The sequence below is a fragment of the Misgurnus anguillicaudatus genome, chromosome 6 (assembly GCF_027580225.2).
Source record: "Misgurnus anguillicaudatus chromosome 6, ASM2758022v2, whole genome shotgun sequence".
NCBI lineage: Eukaryota > Metazoa > Chordata > Actinopteri > Cypriniformes > Cobitidae > Misgurnus > Misgurnus anguillicaudatus.
Window position 1 is genome coordinate 22,869,940 of NC_073342.2, and position 24,794 is coordinate 22,894,733.

A 24,794-nucleotide genomic window follows, 5' to 3' on the forward strand; every position below is an offset into this window, starting at 1 on the left:
GAGAAGAAATTATGTTTTTTGAGGAAAACACTGCAGGATTTTTCTCATTTTAATGGACTTTAATAGAGACCAACATTTAATACTTAACTCAACACTTAACAGTTTTTTTCAACGGAGTTTCAAAGGACTATAAATGATCCCAAACGAGGCATAAGGGTCTTATCTAGCGAAACGATTGTCATTTTTGACAATAAAAATAAAAAATATCCACTTTTAAAGCACAACTTCTCGTCTAGATCAGGTCGTGATGCGCCAGCGTGACCCCACGCAATACGTCATGACGTCAAGAGGTCACAGAAGACGAACGCGAAACTCCACCCCAGTGTTTACAAATGTGTTGAAAGAGGACCGTTTCTACGTTGTTGTATGTCAACTGATACTAATTAATGTCTTTGTGTCAGTTTATTGTTTACAATGGTCCGCAAATTTGCGTTTTATATATGTAACGTGACCTCCCACGTCACTACGCATTTACGTTAGGTTGCGCTGGACTGGATCTAGACGAGAAGTTGTGGTTTAAAAGTGGATATTTTTTATTTTTCTTGTAAAAAATGACAGGTATTTAAAAAAATTGTGGAAATTTGGTAGTCACATTTCTGGTAATAGACTATAGTGAACGTCCTCTCAGAACTGCAGGCATCGTTCTTAAAACCATGGTTACCATGGGTCTGATGCCCATTCCAACTAAAACAGTAAATGTTTATGATTTAATTTGAAAGAACTACGAAAATTCTACATTCTGTTCAAATTTCATGAAAATATCTGATAAAGTGAGAAAGTTACAAGCAAAAACATGTGAATAAGAAGCATTTTTGGTCACACATCTTTCATAGACATCCATATATAATTTTTTCCTCTGATTTCTAATATTACAAATATCATAACTTTCTCAATCCTCAAAGGATTTTTACAATACATGTATCTTTGTAAATGGTAATGTCTACTCTGTAGTCATGTGATAAATTTTGAGCTTTGAGGTTTTTGAAAATTTTGTCATCATGCCTAATTTATACCAACATTTTATGCGTGTTTAAAGATGTGATGATGTGAAGAGGGAGGAGTTTTTCCATCGTCTGACCTACACGGCTTTCCGTAGTAAGTTACGCGAATCACAGGAAGTTGTTGAGCTAACCTCATCCAATCTGTCACAACAATGGTAAGTTAATTTGTTCATTTTATTTAAACGTTAACATCATATAATAGCTATTTATATTCCTGTTTAAGATTGTTTTATCCAGTTAGTTTTGTTAAACAGTAACGTTACGTCTGTTTCAGTGTTAGTTAGAGCTAACGTTAGCGCTATTCGTCAGTCATTGTAATCACGAAGGTCTATATTGTTAATAAATCAAAAAAAAAAAAAATATATATTGTTAATAAATCGTTTCTCTACCACGTTTTTATAGCGGTTCCGATTTTGTGGAGATCTGGACTGTCCTGACTGGGTGCTTGCAGAAATTAGCACCCTAGCAAGAGTGGTATGTGTGTTTTGTTTAGATTGTGTTATTTATGCCTTCACAATGTACTCCACATAAGAACAAGCAGAAATTTAAATAAAGTTTCTTTACAGTCTAGCGTCAAGATGAAACTTCTTTGTGTGCAAGTCATTAAAGATCTGCTTGATGAGGGCATCGATGTAAGACAACATTGGATACCTACGTTTCTTTTTTAATCTTTACTGTAATAGACAGACACTATACAAAATTTTATTATTTGTTTTCAGTATGACAAAGTTTCAAAACTAACGTCAGATGCGAAATTTGGTAAGTGAGACCTTTTGTCACGTGATCATGTTTGTCTGCTTTGTCAAACATAAATACTGTATGTTGCTGTTTTACAGAAAGTGGAGATATCAAAGCCAGTATAGCTGTCCTGGGCTTTATTCTGTCCAATGCTGCAAAACATGATGTAGACAGTGAATCTCTCTCTAGTGAACTACAGCAACTTGGTCTGCCTAAAGGTGAAGATACATGTATTTTTATAATACTCTCATAGCTGCATCCAGGCAAGTCCCGACTACAGTATGAGGCAGCAATGTTTAGTGATATCATAATGATAGGCTTAAATATGATTGGTATCCAGCTCTTTCTATAAATAGCTAAATAACTAACATTTTGTCTTCATGCTTTCTTAAGAGCACACCACAGGATTGTGTAAATCATATGAGGAGAAGCACAATGCTTTACAGGAGAAACTGAGAGAGAGCAGCTTACGCTGTAAGTACTGTGAAAAGACTGCAAAAAATAAATAAATAAAAGTGCAAAAAACAATTCAAATAGATTTTTGTGCATTACACAAATATAGTAAATAAAATGTAGTAAATAAAAGCAGAAAAGGCACTTAATGATTTTTAAACCTTCTGTGTGTGTTAGTGGGTCGCCTAGAAGCGGTGAACTGGAGGGTAGATTACACCCTAAGTTCCAGTGAACTAAAGGAAGTCAATGAACCCACAATTCAGCTCAGGCTTCAGTCACAAAACCCAGAAACAGACTCAACAGAGACCACTGTCATCTCAGTCAGTGCTGACAAGTTCAGAGTACTGTTAACAGGTAAGAAAGATACCGTACATTTAATATGTGATAGATAAATTATTATTTGTCTCATCATTCATTATTTATCTCAATGCATCTGTGTTTTAGGATCTAAAATGCTTAACTTGCTATTTTGTTTGTTTTCCAGAGCTCAAACAAGCACAGGCTATCATGAATGGGCTGCAGTGATGCATGCATCCTTCGTTGGAGCATTTACATTTTTATGCACTGAATCGACTTTGTATATGTAAATGTGCTGCTGTAACATTCAGTTACAATATACAGAACTGTTCGTCATGTACAGACGTTAGCTTTGTCTTTTTTGATTAGTCAAATGTTGCTCAAATTGAGCAGGCGGACAGCATACGGTGACACATGGTCGGTATTATTAACAGCCGACCTTTTCTAAGCTCTAATGGTCTGGAAATAAAGACCTACTTTGATCAATCTGGCCTTTGTAAACTCTTTGCTGTCAAATTAAAAATGACACGTCATTAAAGAAAAGCTTTTATATATCAAACAGATTTATATTCTGGGCTTTGCAAACTGTGCTGTCAAATTAAAAATGACACATCATTAAAAAAAAGCTATTATATATCAAAAATAGATTTACAATCTTTGTTCGCATTTGGTTTTTATCAGTCACTACAAATTTTGCCACTAGTCATAATAATAGTGTATATCTTAACATATATTAGTTATCATTCAATTAACATTCTTAGATTTTTTTTCAATAAAATATATTACCAGCAGTCTGTATGTGTATTGTTTAATACCCAGATAATCACTTTTGTGCTTTAGCAATATAACAATGACCAGTAAGTATTGAATGGGAATGTATATGATTTACTGTGTGTGTACTCATTCATATACAGTACACACAGTGCAGTTTGATTCATAAATACTGTATCATTTATGTATTATAGATTCCTAATAACATAATTCATAATAAACAAAACCATTTCACTCACTTTATTTCTCTATTATTTACAGAGGCGGACACTACTTAAGTATTTTTTACTTTCTACATAAAAGTACATTTTTAAGTATTCATATTTTATCAGTGTTTTTCTTTGGAAAACATACATTCCAAAGCATATTATCATCATTTTTACTCCACTACATTTCAAAATTTCAAGTTTTTGGTTTATATTTAATATTTAAGTACATTACACATCTAGTATTTTTTTTATTTAAGCAAAAAGTACTTTTGTACTTTTACTCAAGAAAAGTAAAAGTACACAATTTTTATGTAATTAGGTATTAAATCAATTTTAATATGCAATATAAAAGGAATACACATTATGATTCTATGCTTTAGTGAAACATTTTTTAGTAAAGTAAAAAATTTTCCCAAGACAAACACTTTGCTAAAGCACAGATGCTTGGAAAATTTACTCAAAGTACTCAAGTAGTGTCCACCTCTAATTATTTATATGTGGTTCAATAGTGGTTCGCAAATTGGGGTGCCAGCTGAGGAGCTTCCGTTTATAATGACATTTTATAAATTAATTTAATCATACATTCTGTGTAATTAAACCTCCGAAAAATAAGGCTACCAACCAACAGAACTACATTGTATTATTTTAGTATGCGCGAAGGGATGCACTCTACACGAGGGAGGGTCCTTAAATCTGCGCATGAACTACAACTCCCATGATGCCGTGTATCATCCGCTTGATAAACATCTATCAACAGCGCCCGTGTGTCCGGTGTGATATAACTTGCTAGGAGCAAAGGTAAGTTGGGTTTGCGCGAGTCGTTTATTGTTGCTAATAACGGTGACATTTACTAATTGTGTTGCAGAAAACTACATACATTTTTCGCGAGCATACGTTGCTAAGCGACGCAACGTGTGGGCTTTAGTTACGTAGTACTTGAACAGACTTTCCAAAAACTTGATTTACTTTTACACAAAACAAAACTGATATACCTGCGGCTTAGATACAAAACAATTGCGTACTCCAAGTTATGCGTTTTTTTCAAAATCTGTAATACTTGGATGTTGCGCTAATTGTAATACAAATGCCTGTTTCGTGGCACGTGCATTAACATTACACAATGTTACTTACAGTCTCACCAGTTAACAAGTAATGTACATTGCAGGTACATGGCAAAAGGTGAGAAGCAGATGAGTTTCAGTCTGAATTGAATCTTAAATGTGCGCAGGTTTAAATCAGTCCAGTCAGATTTTTTTTAAGATAAATTATTCATAGGATTTATTTTATAAAGTCAAACAGAACTGTAGTGATTAGCTTTTATTATTATTTATAAAATATGTTGTGCCTGTAGCGTTCCTGGCTATAGCACAAGTGGTAGAGCATTGCATTAACAAAGATCATTGGTTTGATTCCCATAAATATCGCTTTGGATAAAAGCATCTGCCAAATGCATAAATGCATGTAGGCCTATTTATTGTTGTAGAATGCAAGACTCAACATCTGTACATCTGGTCCTTAATTTCTCACAGCCTGAAAAATGCCTGAGGGTCCTGAGCTTCATTTGGCCAGCCTGTTTGTCAACAGGATGTGTGAAGGTGTTGTGTTTACCGGAGCTGTGGAGAAATCTGATGTAAGCAAATGTCCCGAGGTTCCGTTCAGCTGCGATACATATCGCATCAAAGCCCAATCTAGAGGTAAAGAGGTCCGACTCACGCTCACTCCAATCAAGAGCGATAATGAGAGAAAAAGCAAGACGGGCCAACCCCAGCAGCCAATGGATGTGGTTTTCCGGTTCGGAATGTCTGGATCTTTTCGCTTCACCACGGTGGATGAACTTCCGAAACACGCCCATTTACGGTTCTTCACAAATGAGAGCCCACCCAGAGCTCTGAGTTTTGTGGATGCACGCAGATTTGGCAGCTGGCAACCAAATGGGACCTGGCAAGCGGCTAGAGGCCCATGCATTATGTTTGAATATGAAAGTTTCAGGTGAGGAATGATTCAGCATTTCCCAAATGCATTGAACTCAGTAGAGCAAAGCATCAAATCCATAGCGTTGCATTGTGGAATGTGCACTTATGCAATAATACAATTGTATTTTTTCAGAGAGAACGTACTTTCGAATCTGTCTGACAAGGCATTTGACAGACCCATCTGCGAAGCGCTCTTAAATCAGATGTATTTCAACGGGATTGGAAACTACCTTCGAGCTGAAATTTTGTACAGGCGACTCCTTACAAGTTTTTAGTATTCATCCATCATCATGAATTATTACTTTCAACAGTGAGAATAAAAGCACATTGTCCAGTTGAGAGCAATTTGCAGCCATTTGGGTTTCACACAGAAACATCTGCATCTTTAATAATCTACTATCACGTCAATCTTTTTGAAGTAGAAAACAGAGCTGATTGTTTTGTTTTTCAGATCACAAATCCCCCCATTTGTCAAGGCCAGAACAGCACTTCAGGGACTCGAGTCAACCGATGAAGATAAAAAGAAAGTCAAGACGGAAAATGCAATTACCAAAGTATTTAATTATGACACTCTACACACTATCTCAGTCCATTTATAGTCACGCAATTTGTCACGAATCAATGCCTTGTATTGTCTTTCCTTCAGACTGCGGATGTAGCTGAGATGGGAATGAAGACTGAGATCCCAGATCTTCTTTATCTGTGTCATACTGTTCCTTTAGAAGTGGTGAAATTGGGTTGGTGCCATTCGTAACACTGCACCTTATTCTGATTTGGTTTTTCAGACGTATATATATTCAATTCAACCAATGGTGAGGCTTAACGACAAAACCAGAGTGATGCGGGAGCCAGGAAAGAAATCGCTATCTGAAATATTGCCAAAGACGGCGTTACAGGGACGTATGAAGTATGACAAGGGAGACACAGCGTCTCATTCCCTTCTCAGGGAACAACAGTTACATACGTAACCCAAGACGTTTTCATGTGTCAAACACAACTATGCAAAAAAGCATTTTGATATGAATCAACATTCGCATACAGAAGATATAAAGAATTTAAAGCGAACAGTTTAGCATGTGTGCTTAAAAAGTCTAAAATTGTTATGATATTATCCTACACTACAGGGAATAATATGGATTTTTTTCCAGAAAACTTCTTGCATAAAATAGATTCAAACACTTTCAATGGCCTGTATCTATGCATGTATATTTTCAAAAACTTTCCCCAGATTAACAAACTTTCAAGGATTTCAAGGACCCGTGGGAACCTTGGGATAGATATTTGCTGACTTCATAAACAATGCTTTAGTCTCACGCTTTAAGATCAATGTATTCTGTATGTATTTACATTGCATCTTTTTTTTGTAGGTGGAAAAGGCTATGACCCCCAAACCTCTGATTATGCCCCCCTTATAACCTGGATGCAGTGTTACGGCGTGAATGGGATGAAATCTATAAGAGACCGCAACGGACGAACAATGTGGTTTAAAGTATAAACATAAAGCTACAATATACATCTAAATTCTCCACATTTGCACCAAAAGCTATGATATACAGTATAAAATTTAAGTTAACTGCTCGCTTTACTTTAGGGTGACCCCGGTCCTATGGCCCCCAAAGGTAAAATTGTGGATAATTTTGCAATAAAACCCCTGCAGCTGATTGTAAACCCACAGGAATAACTAGAAATATTTTTTCTATTACATTTAAAATCTCCCAATGCAGGAAATGGTAAAATACAGAAACGAGAACGGGACTACACAGTTTCAAAGGTAAGAGGGCCTTTGTCTAAATGATTCATGATTCTTGAGATCACTTTCACGTTTATTAATGAGATCATGCATCATCGTCACACTAGAAAGCTAAGAAGAAACGCACTGACAATGCTTCAGACGTAAAGCCTGTTAAACAAAAGGAGATGAAGAATATAAAAAAGGAAACTAAATCATCCACGTCACAACGTCGCTCAAAAAGTCTGAAATGTGCCGAAAAGATCAACGCAGAAGAAAACAAAAGGCCAGTCAGAAAGAACCACACAACAGGTCAGAATCAGACTTTTACTCTACTGTACAGTCACTGTTAATGACATTCACATTCAGATCCTAATTTTACTTGCTGTCCTCTTAAAGGTCGTCTAAGTAGAGGAACTAATCAGGACAAAGGCCAAACTAAGAAGCAAGGGACTACAACTAAAGCAAAAACTAAATCCGTCACCTGCCGGAAAAGCACCACAAAAGGTATTGATTTGTCCTTGGCTTTTCAATACTGAGCCAGTGCGTTTAAATGTTCATTCAGTCTTTTTCTGGATTCTGTTGTAGCAAAGCCACAGCGGAGAAGCAGCCGTGCAGGACGAAAGACATAATCGATAACTCAAAGCAGAATCATTTCCAAAGCACCAAACTATTATCAAAGCACTCAAGACTTTAAACAAATCGAATTTAAACTTTATATTTTTAGTACCACAAAATGCGTTGTCTTGTTTTTCCATTTTTAGCAGTCTACAAAGTGCACAAAAGAACGATTAAAAGGTTGCGTTTTATAATAAAAGGTTGTACTCGTTTTTTGTAATAAATACATTAAAGCTAATCAGCGTATTCACTTGTTGCCTTAACCACATATTTTCAAAACAAAAAAACATGCAGGTTTTTGCATTTTATATATTTTGTTAAAAATTAATTAACATAAGAAGAGCCAGGACTGCACGTATTGGTTAGACTGAATGATGACCTCAAGTACTCTCCGTTGCATTTGCAATAACACCTGACTCCCGTCCTCAGGAGTTCGTTCTTCCGAGTCTGAACTTGCAAGTCTGAACTATGAAGGACGCAAATCCGAACTTGGCGTACTTGGTATTGAGAAACGGTCGTTCTGTCTTTCATCACTTGCAATGTTTCAAGCCGAATCTTTGGTGATTTTGCGACCTTCCTGTCGAATCTTTGGTGATTTTGCCACCTTCCTGCCGAATCTTTGGTGATTTTGCCACCTTCCTGCCGAATCATTGGTGATTTTGCCACCTTCCTGACAAATCTTTGGTGATTTTGCCACCTTCCTGCCAAATCTTTGGTGATTTTGCCACCTTCCTTGCGAATCTTTGGCGATTTTGCGAACTTCCTGACGAATCTTTGGCGATTTTGCGAACTTCCTGACGAATCTTTGGCGATTTTGCGAACTTCCTGACGAATCTTTGGCGATTTTGCGAACTTCCTGACGAATCTTTGCCGATTTTGCAACCCTCCTGACGAATCTTTGCCGATTTTGCGACCCTCCTGACGAATCTTTGCCGATTTTGCGACCCTCCTGACGAATCTTTGCCGATTTTGCGACCCTCCTGACGAATCTTTGGCGATTTTGCGACCTTCCAGCCGAATCTTTGGCGATTTTGCGACCTTCCAGCCGAATCTTTGGCGATTTTGCGACCCTCCTGACGAATCTTTGGCGATTTTGCGACCTTCCTGATGAATCTTTGGCGATTTTGCGACCTTCCTGACGAATCTTTGGCGATTTTGCGACCTTCCTGCCGAATCTTTGGCGATTTTGCGACCTTCCTGACGAATCTTTGGCGATTTTGCGAACTTCCTGACGAATCTTTGGCGATTTGGCGACCTTCCTGACGAATCTTTGGCGATTTGGCGACCTTTCTGACGAATCTTTGGCGATTTTGCGAACTTCCTGACGAATCTTTGGCGATTTTGCGAACTTCCTGACGAATCTTTGCAGATTTTGCGAACTTCCTGACGAATCTTTGCAGATTTTGCGACCTTCCTGTCGAATCTTTGGTGATTTTGCCACCTTCCTGCCGAATCTTTGGTGATTTTGCCACCTTCCTGCCGAATCTTTGGTGATTTTGCCACCTTCCTGCCGAATCATTGGTGATTTTGCCACCTTCCTGACAAATCTTTGGTGATTTTGCCACCTTCCTGCCAAATCTTTGGTGATTTTGCCACCTTCCTTGCGAATCTTTGGCGATTTTGCGAACTTCCTGACGAATCTTTGGCGATTTTGCGAACTTCCTGACGAATCTTTGGCGATTTTGCGAACTTCCTGACGAATCTTTGGCGATTTTGCGAACTTCCTGACGAATCTTTGCCGATTTTGCGACCCTCCTGACGAATCTTTGCCGATTTTGCGACCCTCCTGCCGAATCTTTGCCGATTTTGCGACCCTCCTGACGAATCTTTGCCTATTTTGCGACCCTCCTGACGAATCTTTGGCGATTTTGCGACCTTCCAGCCGAATCTTTGGCGATTTTGCGACCTTCCAGCCGAATCTTTGGCGATTTTGCGACCCTCCTGACGAATCTTTGGCGATTTTGCGACCCTCCTGCCGAATCTTTGGCAATTTTGCGACCTTCCTGCCGAATCTTTGGCGATTTTGCGACCTTCCTGCCGAATCTTTGGCGATTTTGCGACTTTCCTGACGAATCTTTGGCGATTTTGCGAACTTCCTGACGAATCTTTGGCGATTTGGCGACCTTCCTGACGAATCTTTGGCGATTTGGCGACCTTCCTGACGAATCTTTGGCGATTTTGAGAACTTCCTGACGAATCTTTGCCGATTTTGCGACCTTCCTGACGAATCTTTGCAGATTTTGCGAACTTCCTGACGAATCTTTGCAGATTTTGCGACCCTCCTGCCGAATCTTTGGCGATTTTGCGACCTTCCTGCCGAATCTTTGGCGATTTTGCGACCTCCTGCCGAATCTTTGGCGATTTTTGCGACCTTCCTGACGAATCTTTGGCGATATTGCGACCTTCCTGCCGAATCTTTGACGATTTTGCGACTTTCCAACTTTACTATGTCCTGTGGATTATTTTAGAAATAGAGGTTTTTGCAGCAAAGACAGTCAAATTTGTTAAATACATATGAAATGACTAAAGTGACATTTAAAAAAAAAGGCATTTCAGTTAATGACCAATACAATTTTTATTGACATTAAAGTGAAATTAAGCACATAAGAGCCTTTATTAAAAATGCTAATTTACAAGAAAACATTTTAGACACACTTAAGAGCGTTTTGCATTTGAACTAACCATTGATTATTTAAAGTGGTAAATAATAAACAGATTTTATTCCTTTTTTTGTTTATTTGTAGGAGAGGGTAATTAAATAATTTTCAAGATTATAACAAAATTTCCCACAGATTTGTATACAAATTGTAAGATTGGAAACAAGTACCTGCATCAAAGTTTGAACTATTTTAACTTTACCAATACAGTTAGCAATAAAGTAAGATTTTATCTATTTTATCTTCATTAAACTGTATCTCACTGTATGATTAAACTGTATTTCACTGTAGGATTAAAAGAAGAGATCTAATCTGGAAGGGTTTGAAAGTTAAGGATATTCCAGATTCTGGCTTTAATACAGGAATACTTAAATCGGGTCGCTCCAGGAGATCACAGCTGTAAAGAAAAGTTCAAAGTATTAATATTATTTGGCATTACGGAAACAGAGCATTAGTTATTCATTTCACACTCACTGCCAGGCCTCTTTCACTGAAAGGGATGTGGACAGGGTCGCAGTCACGCTGCTGCCGTGAGACTCATACAGGCGTACCAGAAGGGCATTCGTCTTTCCTTCCGCCTGCAGGAAAGAAGGAAACCCGGTTGACATACTGGTACCAGTGAGTCTGCTAGAAGAGGTCATGGTCAGGATATTTCGTGAAGGTGGGTACCTGCTTGATGGTCTCCAGGATGACAGCAGGCGAGCTTACAGAGAACGCGCTCCAGGGTTCAGAAATGACGCCATTAAACGGGCGGAGTGGGAAGTTGAGGTTGTAGGCGAATTGTATAACCGAAGCATCCTGAAAGGTGCCTTTTTAGACACAATAATTGTTAGTAATGCTTGTTTTGTCTGGGAATTCATTTTGTATCGCTTTACATGTGTGACCCTGTCTGTGAAATCCAGGTTAAAGTTTCATCAAAGTTAGATTTAGTCTTTGTCATGACCTTACTCAATACAACCTTGATATCTTTATTATTGACTTTCACACTACGTCCTTTACGTTATGTAGTAAATAAATAATAAACTGACTTGAGCTGGGTTTACACAGACTGGGTCACGTTTTAGATTTACCCACCTGTATGCGGCATCACTGCGTAGGTAAAATTGTGATGCCCCATATCTGCGTTGGCATCCGGAGCTTTCGGTGCCCGCAACCTGACAAGACATAGTGTTTAAAGACCTGCCTGTGCTTGTGTGAGAATGATACTGATGTTTTTGTGAACTTAAGTAACTTACAAGGATAAGGTCATGATGTTTTGACTGATGGAGTGGCCGTATTTACAGTCATTGAGAAGAGCGACGCCAAAACCATGCTCAGACAGATCCGCCCATTTGTGTCCCCACACCTATAAAACCATGAGTTCATCTCTGATGTCACATTCTTGAAAACAACATTAAGCCAAACATCATAAAAGTACAACTTTTATTAAAAAGACAAAGTTGATCCCCTTGGTTGTTTTCTTTCTTTTTCATGGGAGACCGCCATAGCTTTTGGAAGTAGGAGTTGTACTTAATCAAATATAAACATCCTGGTTGTACAAGATGGTAACCAAGTGGACTCATTTGGTTATACAGAACTTTGAATAAACCAGTTATCCATAATACCTCAAAGCGAGCCCAATCCCACGAAGTGTTTCTATGTGTAGGCCTTTGCAGGTGTCCAAACTGAATCTCATAGGTAGCATTAGGGCTGTGCACCTGCACGGGAAACTCCACCTTCAAAAACTTGTGTGCTTCTTCCCATTCCACCTGAAAACAAGATATGCGTTACGTTTCAGCAAGCTTCTTGAGAAATCTGTGCCCTAAATATCATAAACAAGATTCAACAGCCCTCACCTGCGTGTTGAATTTGATATAGGGGTCGCAAGCATCCAGAACGATCTCTTGTTTAATCGTGCTCTTTTCACTTATTCTTAGCGAGAAGGTGACGCTCCCACGAAGCCCTGAGCTCACCACTTTGGCGGGTTCAATGACCTCAATTACAGGCTTCCTATAAATTAAACCTGAGCTGTGAGGTTTACAACACCAATTTGGGTTCATATTGGGTTCAAAGCTGGGTTCACACTGGATCAGGATTGAAAAGACACAAGCTCACCTTGTCTGAAGGTGGTAGTCCATCACATCCCAAGCATCCCAGTACAAAGGGACATCATCGAACAAAACAAACTGATTCCCAAAGCAACCTTCTGAAATAGCTTCCCTAAAGGATGTAGGCAGTAAAACAGTTAGCGGATAAAACTAACAATTGCTATTGGTTAAACAATAAATAACCAACAAGAGCAAAACTTTTTTAAAGCATTAATCACGATTTAAAGCATACAGCTCCTTTTGAAAGCTACAAAGTCCACAAGATATAAAGAAATTATCGGAAAATATCATAACTTCAAAAAAGTGAGTAATAAAGTTTTAGCCCAATACAGAAAGAAGAGAGATCGAAACAGAGACAATGTAAAGAAAAAAGTAAAACATACTGGTTATACAGTTTTTAAATACATTTCATTATAATTTAGATTTTAAAAAAAATATATTATTATTAATAAAATAATAATAATAATTAAAGAATAATAATAATGATAAATAAAGAATAAAAATAAATACAAAAAATGGCTATAATACAAAAAAAAACTTAAATATTTTTTTGTATTATAACCATGATAATCAATATATATATAATACTACAAATATGATATCATAATTAATTTAGCAGTTATTTAAAATTTTGCCTTTGGACATGGTTACAAACTCTCTTTATGCCTTCCGTACTCTTGTATTATGAGTATAATTTAGGGTGTTTTCACATATAGTTCATTTTAAAAGAACCAAACCCAGTTCACTTAAAGTGAACCAGAAAAGGAACTAGCCGAATGTGACCTCAGTCCTTTTGGTGTTCACAATATAGTGGACTCAAAGAGGACCCAGTTCTTTTTTTAGTCCTCTTCAGAACTGAAGTGATCTCAGACCCTTTTTTGTTCACTTCACAACTTCATAAGAACTTAGACCCCAGCTTTCTGTGCAGCAGTTGATTTTGATACAATGTCAATACCACACGCGAAACAGACCGGGACCTCATTGATTTCACATATCAAAAAGAAATCGAACCACAAAAGAACCCAAAAGCAAACCGTACTCAGACCACCTCCAGATGTGGTCTGAGTTCGGTTCGCTTTTGGGTCTTTTAGGGGGGTCTGAGGTCACTTGGGTTGTTCACATATACACCCTGAACTGCTCTGAGAGCGTTTGGAGGGCTCAAACAAACTAGGTGTGAAAACACCCTTAATAACAAAAACAAAGAAAACATAATAAAAACAAAACAAATAAAACATAATAAACAATATTAAACATGAATTTGACTGATAGTATTGTTTGTTTATATAAAAAAGTCTTATAATTTCTTTGGGCCACAATGACTGTGTAGTGAAAGTCTGACAGCCCTAGTATTAAAGGATTAATCAATCCAGATAATTTACTCACCACCATGTCATTCAAAATGTTGATGTCTTTCTTTGTTCAGTCGAGAAGAAATCATTTTTTTTAAGGAAAACATTCCAGGATTTTTCTCATTTTAATGGACATTAATGGACCCCAACACTTAACACTTAACTCGAGGCATAAGGGTCTTATCTAGCAAAACCATTGTCATTTTTGACAAGAAAAATAAAAAATAAACCACAACTTCTCGTCTATCTCCGGTCCTGTGACGCGCCAGCGCGACCTCACGTAATTGCGTAGTGAAGTAGAAAGGTCACGTGCTACATATATGAAACGCCCATTTGCGGACCATTTTAAACAATAAACTGACACAAAGACATTAATTAGTATCATTCGACATACAACAACATCGGAATGGTCCTCTTTCTCCACACTGGGGCGTAGTTTCGCATACGTCATCCATGACTTCTGAGATAGATGGTTGTGGTTTAAAAGTGCATATTTTTTATTTTTCTTGTCAAAAATGACAACCGTTTAGCCAGAAAAGACCCCCATGCCTTGTTTGGGATCGTTTAGAGTCATTTGAAACTGTTAAGTGTTGAGTTAAGTGTTAAGTGTTGGGGTCCATTAATGTCCATCAAAATGAGAAAAATCCCGGAACGTTCTCCTCAAAAAACATAACCTCCTCTCGACTGAACAAAGAAAGACACCAACACCCCGAATGAAATGGTGGTGAGCAAACCATCTGGATATTTTTTAAGAAAATTGACTAATCCTTTAAGGCTAGATTAATAATGGTTAGTAATTGTAAAACAGAATTAGCTCTCCTCCTACTACTACTTTTCTCTGTACAAAGCAAAGCTGCTTGCAAAAAAAGTGGTAAACAACACTAGAGGATAATGTGCATTTTGTTCAAAGGCCTTCCATTTATGATTCACCTGTTTGTATCCACTAAAAGCAGTGATATCAAACGACCCGCTTGGTCGATCACAGCCTTCAAAAGGTCATTCTCCATGTGAATGGTCCCATCGTCCTGAAACACAAAGCGTTCACTTATTCACATGAAAGTCGGTGGGATCAACCAAAAACAAAATTATGGGAATAAAGTACCATTGTTGTGACAGAAACAAAAGGGGTAGGAAATGCTGTATCTGTGACCGGACAAAAACCCATACTAGGAGCTCGCACCAAGGCTGCGGAGACAAACAAGGACTATTATTCATGAATTACTGTGCTTTAATAAAGCCTTTCCATAACATGCGATATAAGTGGGAGATGTCCTCGTAATAAGGTCATCTGCACAATGCTATCTTGTTTCTATGGAGTACCTAATCTTGTTTGGGGTTCTTCCCCAGGTAGTGATATAACTTCAGTCCTCTCCCAGGGCAAAGTATTTAACACAGCAATGTTTGACCTTGTGGTGTTGATAGGACTGGATACTAGCGATTCACAGGCTGCCAGGAGAAGTTCAGACCCTGTCGTGCGTATCTCTGTAAGGATAAGATAAAGTCAAGCAGTCTCTAACTCATAAAACATCTGAATAACACCAATAGTAGACAGTATATACATGGTTTACCATCATAGTATTTTAATGCATCTTCAACAACCAACTCAATACAGCTTCCAGGAATCACATCATGAAACTGGTTGAGTAGAAGCAGTCTGTAATGAAATAAAAATAACACCCAGATTAATTAAGAATTCAAGCTATGCTGGTATCATAAGGATGTCTCATGCTTGAATACATGCCTCCAAAGTTCTTGAAGACTGCTTGTTGGGTATGTAAAGCTTTTACTCCTACACAAGGCCAGACAGCTCCCCACCTCTACATCATGGAGAAGAGCTTCACAATGGCGATTTCCCAATTTTATCTACAGCACATAAATACAAATAATAAGGCAAAGGCCCGTCTGCTTAATACGGTACATACCTATCTTTATTCAATGCGGGCACTTCATCTTTTGCACAGCGCGTCGTGAATGTGTTAGCATTTAGCCTAGCCCCATTCATTGCTTAGGATCCAAACAGGGATAAATTTAGAAGCCACCAAACACTTCCATGTTTTCCCTATTTAAAGACTGTTACATGAGTAGTTACACGAGTAAGTACACAAAATAAAACGTGGTGATTTTCAAGCGGATAAAAAATGAGAACTATACTGTATGGCAGAAGAGCACTAAGTTTGCAGCACTTTGATGTTACTGAGTGCCGAGGTCGAAGTGCTGCAAACTAAGTGCTCTGCCGCCCCATACAATAAGTTCTCTTTTTTTTCTCAAGAGTTTGGTGGCTTTTAAATTCATCCCTGTTTGCATCCTAAGGAATGAATGGTGCTAGGCTAAATGCAAACACATTCACGAGGCCCTGTACAAAGATTAAGTGCACACATTGAAAAAAGATAGGGATGTATTAATTTGCCTAAGTTATGGTAATACATAGTAAAGTATTGAAAAACTGTGGTGTTTCCCTTTAAGACCACATACAAAAAGTAACAAAAACAAGGGTTAACTTACAAAAGAAAGTTACCTTAAAATTTTGAGTTAATTCAACTTAAAAATATTAGTTGAATCAAAAAAGTTGTTGTGTAATTTAACATTTTTAAGTTAAATTAACTCAAAATTTTAAGGCAACCAGTGAATTCCTTTTCTTTTAAGTTTAACCATTTTTTATAGTGTAGTAAAGAAATTCCCCTCAACCCAAAGTAATGTTGAGATTAAAGGAATGGTTCTCCCAAAAATTTTCTCAATTTATTTCACCCTCATGTCATCCCAGTATATTGACTTCCTTTCTTCAGTTAAACACAAATATATGATTACATTTATGATGCAGACCCCACAAAAGAAAGTGTTTGCTTTGTTATCAATTTAATTTTCAAATGTAAATTTTCCATTTTCTCTTACTGTAAGAAATTGAAAGTTACTTGAATGTAATTTCAGTATCTACTAATAAGAAAGCTATAGACCAGTGGTTCCCAAACTTTTTAAGCTTGCGGCCCCCCTTGTGTACGGTGCATTCCTTCGCGGCCCCCCAAAGAAAATTTGTGACAAAAAAACTGTTCTAAAACTCAACATTTTAATAGAAAAAAACATTAAATTATACAAAAAAAGTAGTGCTTTTGGTTAGTATCCTTATTTTTTTAGGATTAATTATGAAATTCATGATAAATTAATGTATTTCATAAAATGTCATAAACCATCTCGCGGCCCCCAGTTTGAAAACCACTGCTGTAGACCATTTCAAAAGATGTAAACAACACTGGTCCAGAAGCACTTCTGTTTTCAGTTTTTTAACACTAGATAAATGTTAGGATAAAATACAACCAACAGAACATATAGAACTGAGTCAAAAAGTTAAACAAACATCTTAAAGATGTGTGAAATAAAAAAAACAAACTGAAACAGGAAGTGGTTCTGGACCAGTGTTGTTTACATCTTTTGAAATGGTCTATAAGGACTTTTAGGATTTGCTCTACCTTTGATCTCTTCATCTGATCATGTTCAGGTGATGGCCCTTCTTTATTTATTTACTATTAAGTGTGCTAGAAAAAGCACACTTATTGTTCTTCATAAGTTTTCTTATTATTCCGCCCAAATTTTTGGCCAGCTCCTGCAACTAGGCTGTTGCTTGAGGACATGATGTCACGGATCCATGTTGTTCTTTTGCCATATTGGATTGAACAGAAAAAAAAAAAAAGATTCACAGGTCACAATTTTGTCCGAACTTCACGAAACTAGACGTACATGATCCTTGGACCAAGCCTAACAAAAGTTAATAATGATTTTAGATTTTCGGAAGCGTTGGCCTGTCACAGCCCAAACTAAATCTGCAGCGTAGCCGGCAAAACAGGAAGTCCTTCATATCTCAGGAAAGCTTTCATGTATTAAAAACCAAACTTTGTGCATGAACTTGGGTCTCCATTGTGAGGATGCACAACATAAAAGAATTATATCTGCGACATCAGAGCAAGCACACTTTGGCAGTTCCTCCAGAAATGCATTTTCTAGTTTTTATTTCTTGTATTATGTCTTCTTGTTTATATGGTTGTGACTATGACATATGTTTACTATTCTGTATGTTCTGTAAGTTCTTTGCAATAAAACAAATGAAGAATATTTTATACCTATTTAGCTTAAAACCAAAACAAACACCCATTAGCACTAATAACAAATATTCAAATCTTATTGGTTCTTGCGTGTCTCATGATGAATAATCATATGACAACTAATGGCATTTCAAGTTTTAACGCACAACCAATCAGATTTAAAGTTTGAAACATATTTGATTGTACCACTTATCTGTTTATTTTGTGTGCCATTTTGCCAAACATGCAAAAAAAAAAAAATTCTCACATATTGTAGCTTAAGCACATTCTACATGTGGACATAAGACATCATTTTATATAAAGATATTTGCTTGTGTTCAGCTGATGAAAGGACGTCATTTAGTATACATCTGGCATGGCATGAGGAAAAAAATATTATATTTTGACATTTTTAAAACCCCTTGGAGAAAATAACTGCAGAAAGAACTTCCAAAAACAATGGCGGTTTTTCTGGTCTCTTTTTGAATTGTAAAACCCCCAAGGGAACATTTCTTCACTGTTTTGTCATTGTGATGACATCATTCCTTTTTTAATTAAAGTACAAAATATCTTACAAGATCTTTTTAAGCTGCCATTTTGTTTCTCTTCGGAGTTGTATCTGCTATCTATTGGAGTGGAGACAATGTTCATCTCTCTTAATAAACACTGTTTTTAATTTTTGTTTATTTGACAAAGAAATGTATATTGTTTCTGTGGTCATCCCCTCAGGTACATTATTTTGAAATGTGGACATCTATCTATCTATCTATCTATCTATCTATCTATCTATCTATCTATCTATCTATCTATCTATCTATCTATCTATCTATCTATCTATCTATCTATCTATCTATCTATCTATCTATCTATCTATCTATCTATCTATCTATCTAGGTGCCCAAAATCTTATAGATTCAAAAGTATGCATAATATTACATAAACAATGCTATTTAATGCATGTAAGGTTTTAAAAACTAAATCTTTCACCTTTGCTTGTGTGGTATAAGTGCCATTGTGTAGTTCAAGGAAAAGCTCGCCAACCCAGGTACACAAAAGTGCTGAGTCCGACTCTAGCTGAGAGAACAGGACACTAGGAGTGGACATCTGAACCCTGATGACAGATCACAATCATCAAATAAAAGTAAACTAGGAACAAGGAAATGAGTGTGTATGTGTTATATCCTTAGACACAAGGAAACTAACTTTGGAAGGCCATCTGTATCCCGGACGCGTTGCATGCGGTCGAGCATCAGCTGTGTGGGACCGCCGCCTCCATCCCCGAATCCAAACAATAATGCGCTGTGATTGGCTCGGCCCTTGTCTTTGTTGTTCTTCACTGTATTAATCAGCTGTGTTGAGTCAAAGAGGAGACAGATACAGTAAGAGATTGTTCCAGACGAAGTTCTCGAATAATACGTCACAAGATGACACACTTACATCCTCTACGGTACCCTTCATCCCATAGGAGTTACCAGGAGGAAAGTGAGTAAGAACTTGCGTGCCATCAATGCCTTCCCAAAAGAATGTGCTGTGCTGGTGAAGAGAGAGATTTTGTGGATTTAAATATCATAATTAAAAAATAATTATATGGTTAAGGTTGGAACGTACCGGAAATGTGTTAACAAGGTTCCAGCTCAGCTTTTGGGTAAGAAACCGTGATATCCCGCAACCTCTCATGATCTGAGGGAGCTGTGCCGAGTAACCAAACGTGTCTGGTAACCAAAACTGTTGGAGATAATACGGTAAACAGTAGATTAATAGATGCTATGTGTGTCTTTTTTGTTTTTACGGCTTGTTTGGACAACACAAAGGAATATATTTTGAGCAATGGTTGTAACCAAACAATTTCTGAGCACCATTAAAGTATTTATTTCCTACTGTGGAAGTCAATGGTGCTTCTGTTTCCTGCTTGATTACAAATATTTTCTTTTGTGTTCAGCAGTACAGAGAAATGTATATAGGTTTGTAACAATTTAAAGGCGAGTAAATAATTGTTATGATCCCTAATGTATCCCTCCACAACTTCTTGTTTTAAAATGAGATGCAATTTCATGTAGTGTTTGGGGAACCTCTTAAATTACTTTTTTTTTTGCAGATTTTGAATGTGGTTCCCTAAACCATTTTTAAAGGGACATTCCACTTCTTTTGAAAATATACTCATTTCCAGCTCCCCTAGAGTTAAACATTTGATTCTTACTGTTTTGGAATCTATTCAGCTGATCTCCGGGTTTGGCGCTAGCACTTTTAGCATAGCTTAGCACAATCCATTGAATCTGATTAGACCATTAGCTTTGCAGAAAAAAATTATCAAAGAGTTTCAATATTTTTCCTATTTAAACCTTGACTCTTCTGTAGTTACATCGTGTACTAAGACCAATGGAAAATTAAAAGTTGTGATTTTCTAGCAGATATGGTTAGGAACTATACTCTCATTCTGGCGTAATAATCAATGACTTTGCTGATGTAACATGGCTGCAGCAGGCGTAGTGATATTACGCACTGCCCGAAAATAGTCCCCTGCCATTGAAAGTAACCAAGGGGATTATTTTCGGGCAATGCGTAATATCACTACGCTTTAAATTTTCCGTCCGTCTTAGTACATGATGTAACTACAGAAGAGTCAAGTTTTAAATAGGAAAAGTATCGAAACTCTTTGGTAATTTTTTGCGCAATGCTAATGGTCTAATCAGATTCAATGGATTATGCTAAGCTATGCTAAAAGTGCTAGTGCCAGACCCGGAGATCAGCTGAATGGATTTCAAAACGGTAAGAATCAAATGTTTAACTCTAGGGGAGCTGGAAAATGAGCATATTTTTTTAAAAAAGTGGAGTGTCCCTTTAATTGTTACGGTTTTTGTTTAAGCTTACAATGAGTATGAGTATCTGTACCATCCTACATTCTTTTAAATATTTTACTTAATAAAGATTCTGCTGATGGTGCTGTAATGTGTTTTGGTTTGGTCTCTCTCTCTCTCTCTCTTGGCTCATTCGTGGGTTGTTGTTTTTTGCTCTTGACTTCAGGGAGGGAAGATATGCCTTGTTTATCTCTCTAATCGTTTAGTATCTAGGTAGATAATGCATTTATATGGTGATAGTTCAGTCCATTAATAACAGCAGATGGACTGTGCCTATGAGATATCCTGTATTACACTTAGCAATGTATGGCATTTCAGCAATGCCAAAGGTCCGTTAAACAGCTTTAATGAACAATAATGAATCATTTTGGATAAAAGTGTGTCTAATGCATAAATGTAAATCTTATTCAGCAGTGATACTATAGCAATAAAGCAAGCAAAGGTTGTCTAATGTAAATGAGTACTGTATAAAGAACTGCATTTATTCATATTTTTATAACAGTTAAGGCACCTTACTTAAAAAAAAACAAAGCACTTCTGGGTATTTATTAAAAAAATAATTTAAAAACAATGGTTTTTACCTCTTTACAGTATTCTCCAAATTCTTCCTTGAAGAAGTTCTGGCCATGGAGAAACTGTCTGACCATTGATTCCCCAGATGGCAAATTTCCATCCTGAGATGGTAGACCAAATGGATTTTACATTTTTTGCACAAAAGCATGTACTTGGAAATACAAACTGCTATATATAATGCATGAAATAGCTAAAGGGATACTCCAGCCAATATACAAAGTAATGTTTATATTTGGCTGGAGTATCGATTAACATCACAGTGTATGTCATTCATAGACAAACAGAATGAAGTAATATTAAATTCAGTCATCCATCTCCACCCATGTGCCTCCAACTGGGATAAATCTTCCTTTCTCTATAAACTTCTTCATCTCTGTGAACAAATCGGGGTACCAACTTTTCACCCAATGAAACTGCTGTGCCTGCACACACACACACACACACACACATAAATAAATATACAAAATGCATCAAGTAATTTAAATAAATTAGGGCTGTCAAAAGATTAACCGCGGTTAATTGCATACAAAATAAAAGTTTGTGTTTGCATATATTTGCATGTGTATTGTGTGTAATTATTATGTATATATAAACACACACATATATTTAAGAAACATTTTATTAATACATAAATAAATAAATAAATAAAAATATATATGAGTGTAAATGTTTCTTAAATACATACATGCATGCATGTGTGTGTATTTATATAAACAAAATAATTACACACAGTGCACACACATATATTATGCAAAACAAACTTTTATTTTGTATTCGCGATTCATCTTTTGACAGCCACAAAATAAATCAAGGTGTAACAAAGGTTTAAAACATACCTGTGAGCAGGTGAAGACAAATTCTGGGTTCTTCTCCATCAGTCTGATCACAGTCACCCAGCTGCGACCACATTTCCTGATGGTTTCTTCATATGGCCACAGCCATGCTGGGAATGAGATTGAATACATTAAACAAACCTATAGTATGAACAAGAATATCCTATACCTCACACAATAATGTAAATAATTATATAATCTTACCCGTGTCAATATGACAGTGACCCATGGCATGAATTATATGTTGGCTTTCTCCATTTTTCTGCGAGAAAAACTTCTCTGGTAGGCTCCGGACAGAGGGAAATGAATCAGGATTGGCTGGGTCGCACCGATTCACCATCTCATTGACCGTATATAAGGCCTGGTATCCACGCTGCTCTTCTTCCCCTAGTACCTATGTACAAATATAAAGGTAATTGGTTTGCTTAATAAGGCACTCAGTGTAGAATGAGACATCAATGAAGTCAACATAAATGCATTTTGCAAGATGGAGCAGATGGACCTCAGAGTTTGTGCACTTATGAACTATGCACAATTTTTTACATGCATTTGGTTTATGCATTACGATTAATGCAGTTGGTAAATGCTTTTACCAGAAAGAGACTTGCGGTGCATTCAACCTATACATATTTCCCCCGGGAATCGAACTCATGACCTTAATACTGCTAATGCAGTGATCCAAGGGCACTAAGATAAAGAATGTGTATTTGGAAAGAAAACAAAGAGTCTAATTAAATTTCATGCAATTATTAAACGTAAATACCTTGACAATATCCACAAGCATCTCAAAGTCTGTGAGAAGCTCCCTTACGTCCCGATTCAAAACGGCGAGCTCCGCCTTCTGCAGGGTGAACTTCCTGTTTGGGTCTGGGGCCGCTATCATGGAGCCTTGTCCGGCTCCAAACAGTCCATTACATGCCAGCTCAACATAGAGAGTGATGCTGTAATATGACAATAACATTGGGAATGGGAATTGAATTCATGTCAGAACTCGAATAAATTAAATAGATTTACACAAACCTATGAGGTTCAGTGTCCGTCAAACTCTCAGTCAGAATATAACACGTCTTCTCACCTTCATTGGTCAAACCCTGCAAAATTAAAGGAGGGATTTCAAAGGAGGCCTCTGGATTATTCCTAGCCCACCTCTTGCCCCAACACCACCTGCCTAGATCTGCTACATGGGAATTTACATATTGTGGTGAATGTCGATGTAACCCCCATGTCACGTGGACATCTATACCAGGTATACCTGTGTCCAGGTAAATATTTCTGGCTCTTCTCACCTGGACCGCTCGATGATCCCTCCACACCATTCCCTCTCCATCACTTTCCCATCTCAAGTGTACCTCCTTCCCTCTCCACTCATCTGGGATCTTCAGGCTCACTCTGAACCAGCATGTCCACCATCTGTAAAACATAAGCAAGCGATGGACCACTCTCATCTATGGTGGTACAGTGTGTAAACACATTTGTGTATGATTTAAAAACGTACGTGGGTCCGAATGCGTCACCAACTTTACAGGGTACATAGGTTTGCTGAATAGCCTCGGAGTATGGGATGCGTTTCTCGGACTTAAACACAGATATGGACTCAAGCGGATGAGTCTCTCCAAACAACCTGCAGAGTATGAGAGCCTGTTTACATCACGACTCATGTCAAGCCATCAGCATAAATAAACAGAGTCAATGATCTTTAATTGTATCAGTATGCATGCAATTATAGCTTATTTCAGTACACATATGTGACTAGTATGTGAAAACCAACCTAAAATCATTTTTGTGTGATTTTACAGACATATATTTACACATAATTTTAACAAATATGCTATACACGTTAGAAGATCTATTGTGATTTAATGCATTTGCATTCAAACGTGTGCATGCATTATACACAAATATATATACATATACACAAACTTTACAGCAAAACTAAGTTCACAGTGCTTTACCTTCCTCTGAGATTGCAGTCTGTGAAATATATATCAGAAATGAATTTATCTGCTCGCTCGAGTAGAGTTCGTCTGTTCTTCAGCACTGGCAGATGATACATGACTCAAACGTGAAGTTAAACACCTTTACGTTTGATGAAATGAATGAAGAGATGAGTTATTGACAGTCTGGTCCCTGTGATTTAATCGATGTGCACGTGAATCTTGAACCCGGAAGAAAAGCCGCTTAATAATCAACTGTGCTGTGTCAATGTTTGTGCGGTACGCTTTATAAGCACAAGAGGGCGCTATTAAACTATGAATATTTTACACCCGCTTTATTTCACTAGCAGGGTTCCCTAAACTTGGGTTCGCGACCCCCTGGTGGTGGTTGATGAAAAACAATAATTTTAAAAATGTTTATTTGATGTTTTATTTGTTTAATATGCATGTCATGTAACCATTACACAACATTATATCATATCAGAAAACTTAGAACTCATGCAAAATAAACAGGTTTATGTACCAATAAAAGAAAATTGACTGATAAAGGTTCAAAAACAGATAATAATAATATCTGTAAAATACTACTGATAAAAGCTTTAAAACACATGAAAAATACTTTTTTTTAAGTTAAACATGCAAATGTG

General features: G+C 37.1%; 3 protein-coding genes across 4 annotated transcripts; 2 read left to right on the forward strand and 1 right to left on the reverse strand.

The window, feature by feature from the left end:
* Nucleotides 1-1,046: 1,046 nt before the first annotated feature.
* Nucleotides 1,047-2,975, forward strand: commd4 (COMM domain containing 4). Its single transcript, XM_055192827.2, has 8 exons — nt 1,047-1,156; nt 1,404-1,475; nt 1,568-1,633; nt 1,721-1,760; nt 1,838-1,957; nt 2,133-2,213; nt 2,370-2,546; nt 2,677-2,975. The coding sequence occupies exons 1-8, from the start codon at nt 1,154-1,156 to the stop codon at nt 2,715-2,717; spliced, it is 600 nt and encodes a 199-aa protein (XP_055048802.1). The 5' UTR covers nt 1,047-1,153; the 3' UTR covers nt 2,718-2,975.
* Nucleotides 2,976-4,109: 1,134 nt separating this feature from the next.
* neil1 (nei-like DNA glycosylase 1) lies at nt 4,110-7,988 on the forward strand. Of its 2 annotated transcripts, none has more exons than XM_055193180.2 (11): nt 4,110-4,267; nt 4,999-5,458; nt 5,576-5,695; nt 5,894-5,996; nt 6,089-6,179; nt 6,810-6,931; nt 7,034-7,061; nt 7,167-7,213; nt 7,300-7,483; nt 7,571-7,678; nt 7,760-7,988. In XM_055193180.2, the coding sequence occupies exons 2-11, from the start codon at nt 5,007-5,009 to the stop codon at nt 7,801-7,803; spliced, it is 1,299 nt and encodes a 432-aa protein (XP_055049155.2). In that variant the 5' UTR covers nt 4,110-4,267; nt 4,999-5,006; the 3' UTR covers nt 7,804-7,988. The 2 variants fall into 2 exon arrangements, with proteins under 2 accessions (XP_055049155.2, XP_055049156.2); XM_055193181.2 differs by lacking the exon at nt 4,110-4,267 and adding an exon at nt 4,495-4,648.
* Nucleotides 7,989-10,547: 2,559 nt separating this feature from the next.
* On the reverse strand, nt 10,548-24,404 carry man2c1 (mannosidase, alpha, class 2C, member 1). The gene is made up of 26 exons (XM_073868797.1): nt 24,166-24,404; nt 23,709-23,834; nt 23,500-23,623; nt 23,234-23,304; nt 22,977-23,154; nt 22,418-22,607; nt 22,217-22,323; nt 21,688-21,802; nt 21,389-21,477; nt 19,561-19,677; nt 19,390-19,485; nt 19,156-19,301; nt 18,940-19,063; nt 15,624-15,745; nt 15,451-15,536; nt 15,203-15,364; nt 14,985-15,067; nt 14,813-14,907; nt 12,541-12,645; nt 12,282-12,435; nt 12,051-12,194; nt 11,682-11,791; nt 11,521-11,600; nt 11,116-11,255; nt 10,921-11,024; nt 10,548-10,843 (listed from the first exon to the last, which is right to left on the reverse strand). The coding sequence occupies exons 1-26, from the start codon at nt 24,264-24,266 to the stop codon at nt 10,729-10,731; spliced, it is 3,084 nt and encodes a 1,027-aa protein (XP_073724898.1). The 5' UTR covers nt 24,267-24,404; the 3' UTR covers nt 10,548-10,728.
* Nucleotides 24,405-24,794: the final 390 nt, after the last annotated feature.

Bases quoted from the DNA above. Each gene is read 5' to 3' on its own strand.
- neil1 (XM_055193180.2), top strand. From the start codon at position 5,007: ATGCCTGAGGGTCCTGAGCTTCATTTGGCCAGCCTGTTTGTCAACAGG. The intron at 6,180-6,809 runs GTTGGTGCCATT...TTTTTTTTGTAG, and splicing joins TTTAGAAGTGGTGAAATTGG to GTGGAAAAGGCTATGACCCC. The intron at 6,932-7,033 runs GTATAAACATAA...GCTTTACTTTAG, and splicing joins GACGAACAATGTGGTTTAAA to GGTGACCCCGGTCCTATGGC.
- commd4 (XM_055192827.2), top strand. The intron at 2,214-2,369 runs GTAAGTACTGTG...TGTGTGTGTTAG, and splicing joins GAGAGAGAGCAGCTTACGCT to TGGGTCGCCTAGAAGCGGTG. The intron at 2,547-2,676 runs GTAAGAAAGATA...TTTGTTTTCCAG, and splicing joins GTTCAGAGTACTGTTAACAG to AGCTCAAACAAGCACAGGCT.
- man2c1 (XM_073868797.1), bottom strand. From the start codon at position 24,266: ATGTATCATCTGCCAGTGCTGAAGAACAGACGAACTCTACTCGAGCGA. The intron at 23,155-23,233 runs GTTTGTGTAAAT...GTCATATTACAG, and splicing joins ACGGACACTGAACCTCATAG to CATCACTCTCTATGTTGAGC. The intron at 21,478-21,687 runs ACTGAATTTAAT...CATCTCAGGATG, and splicing joins CACATGGGTGGAGATGGATG to GAAATTTGCCATCTGGGGAA.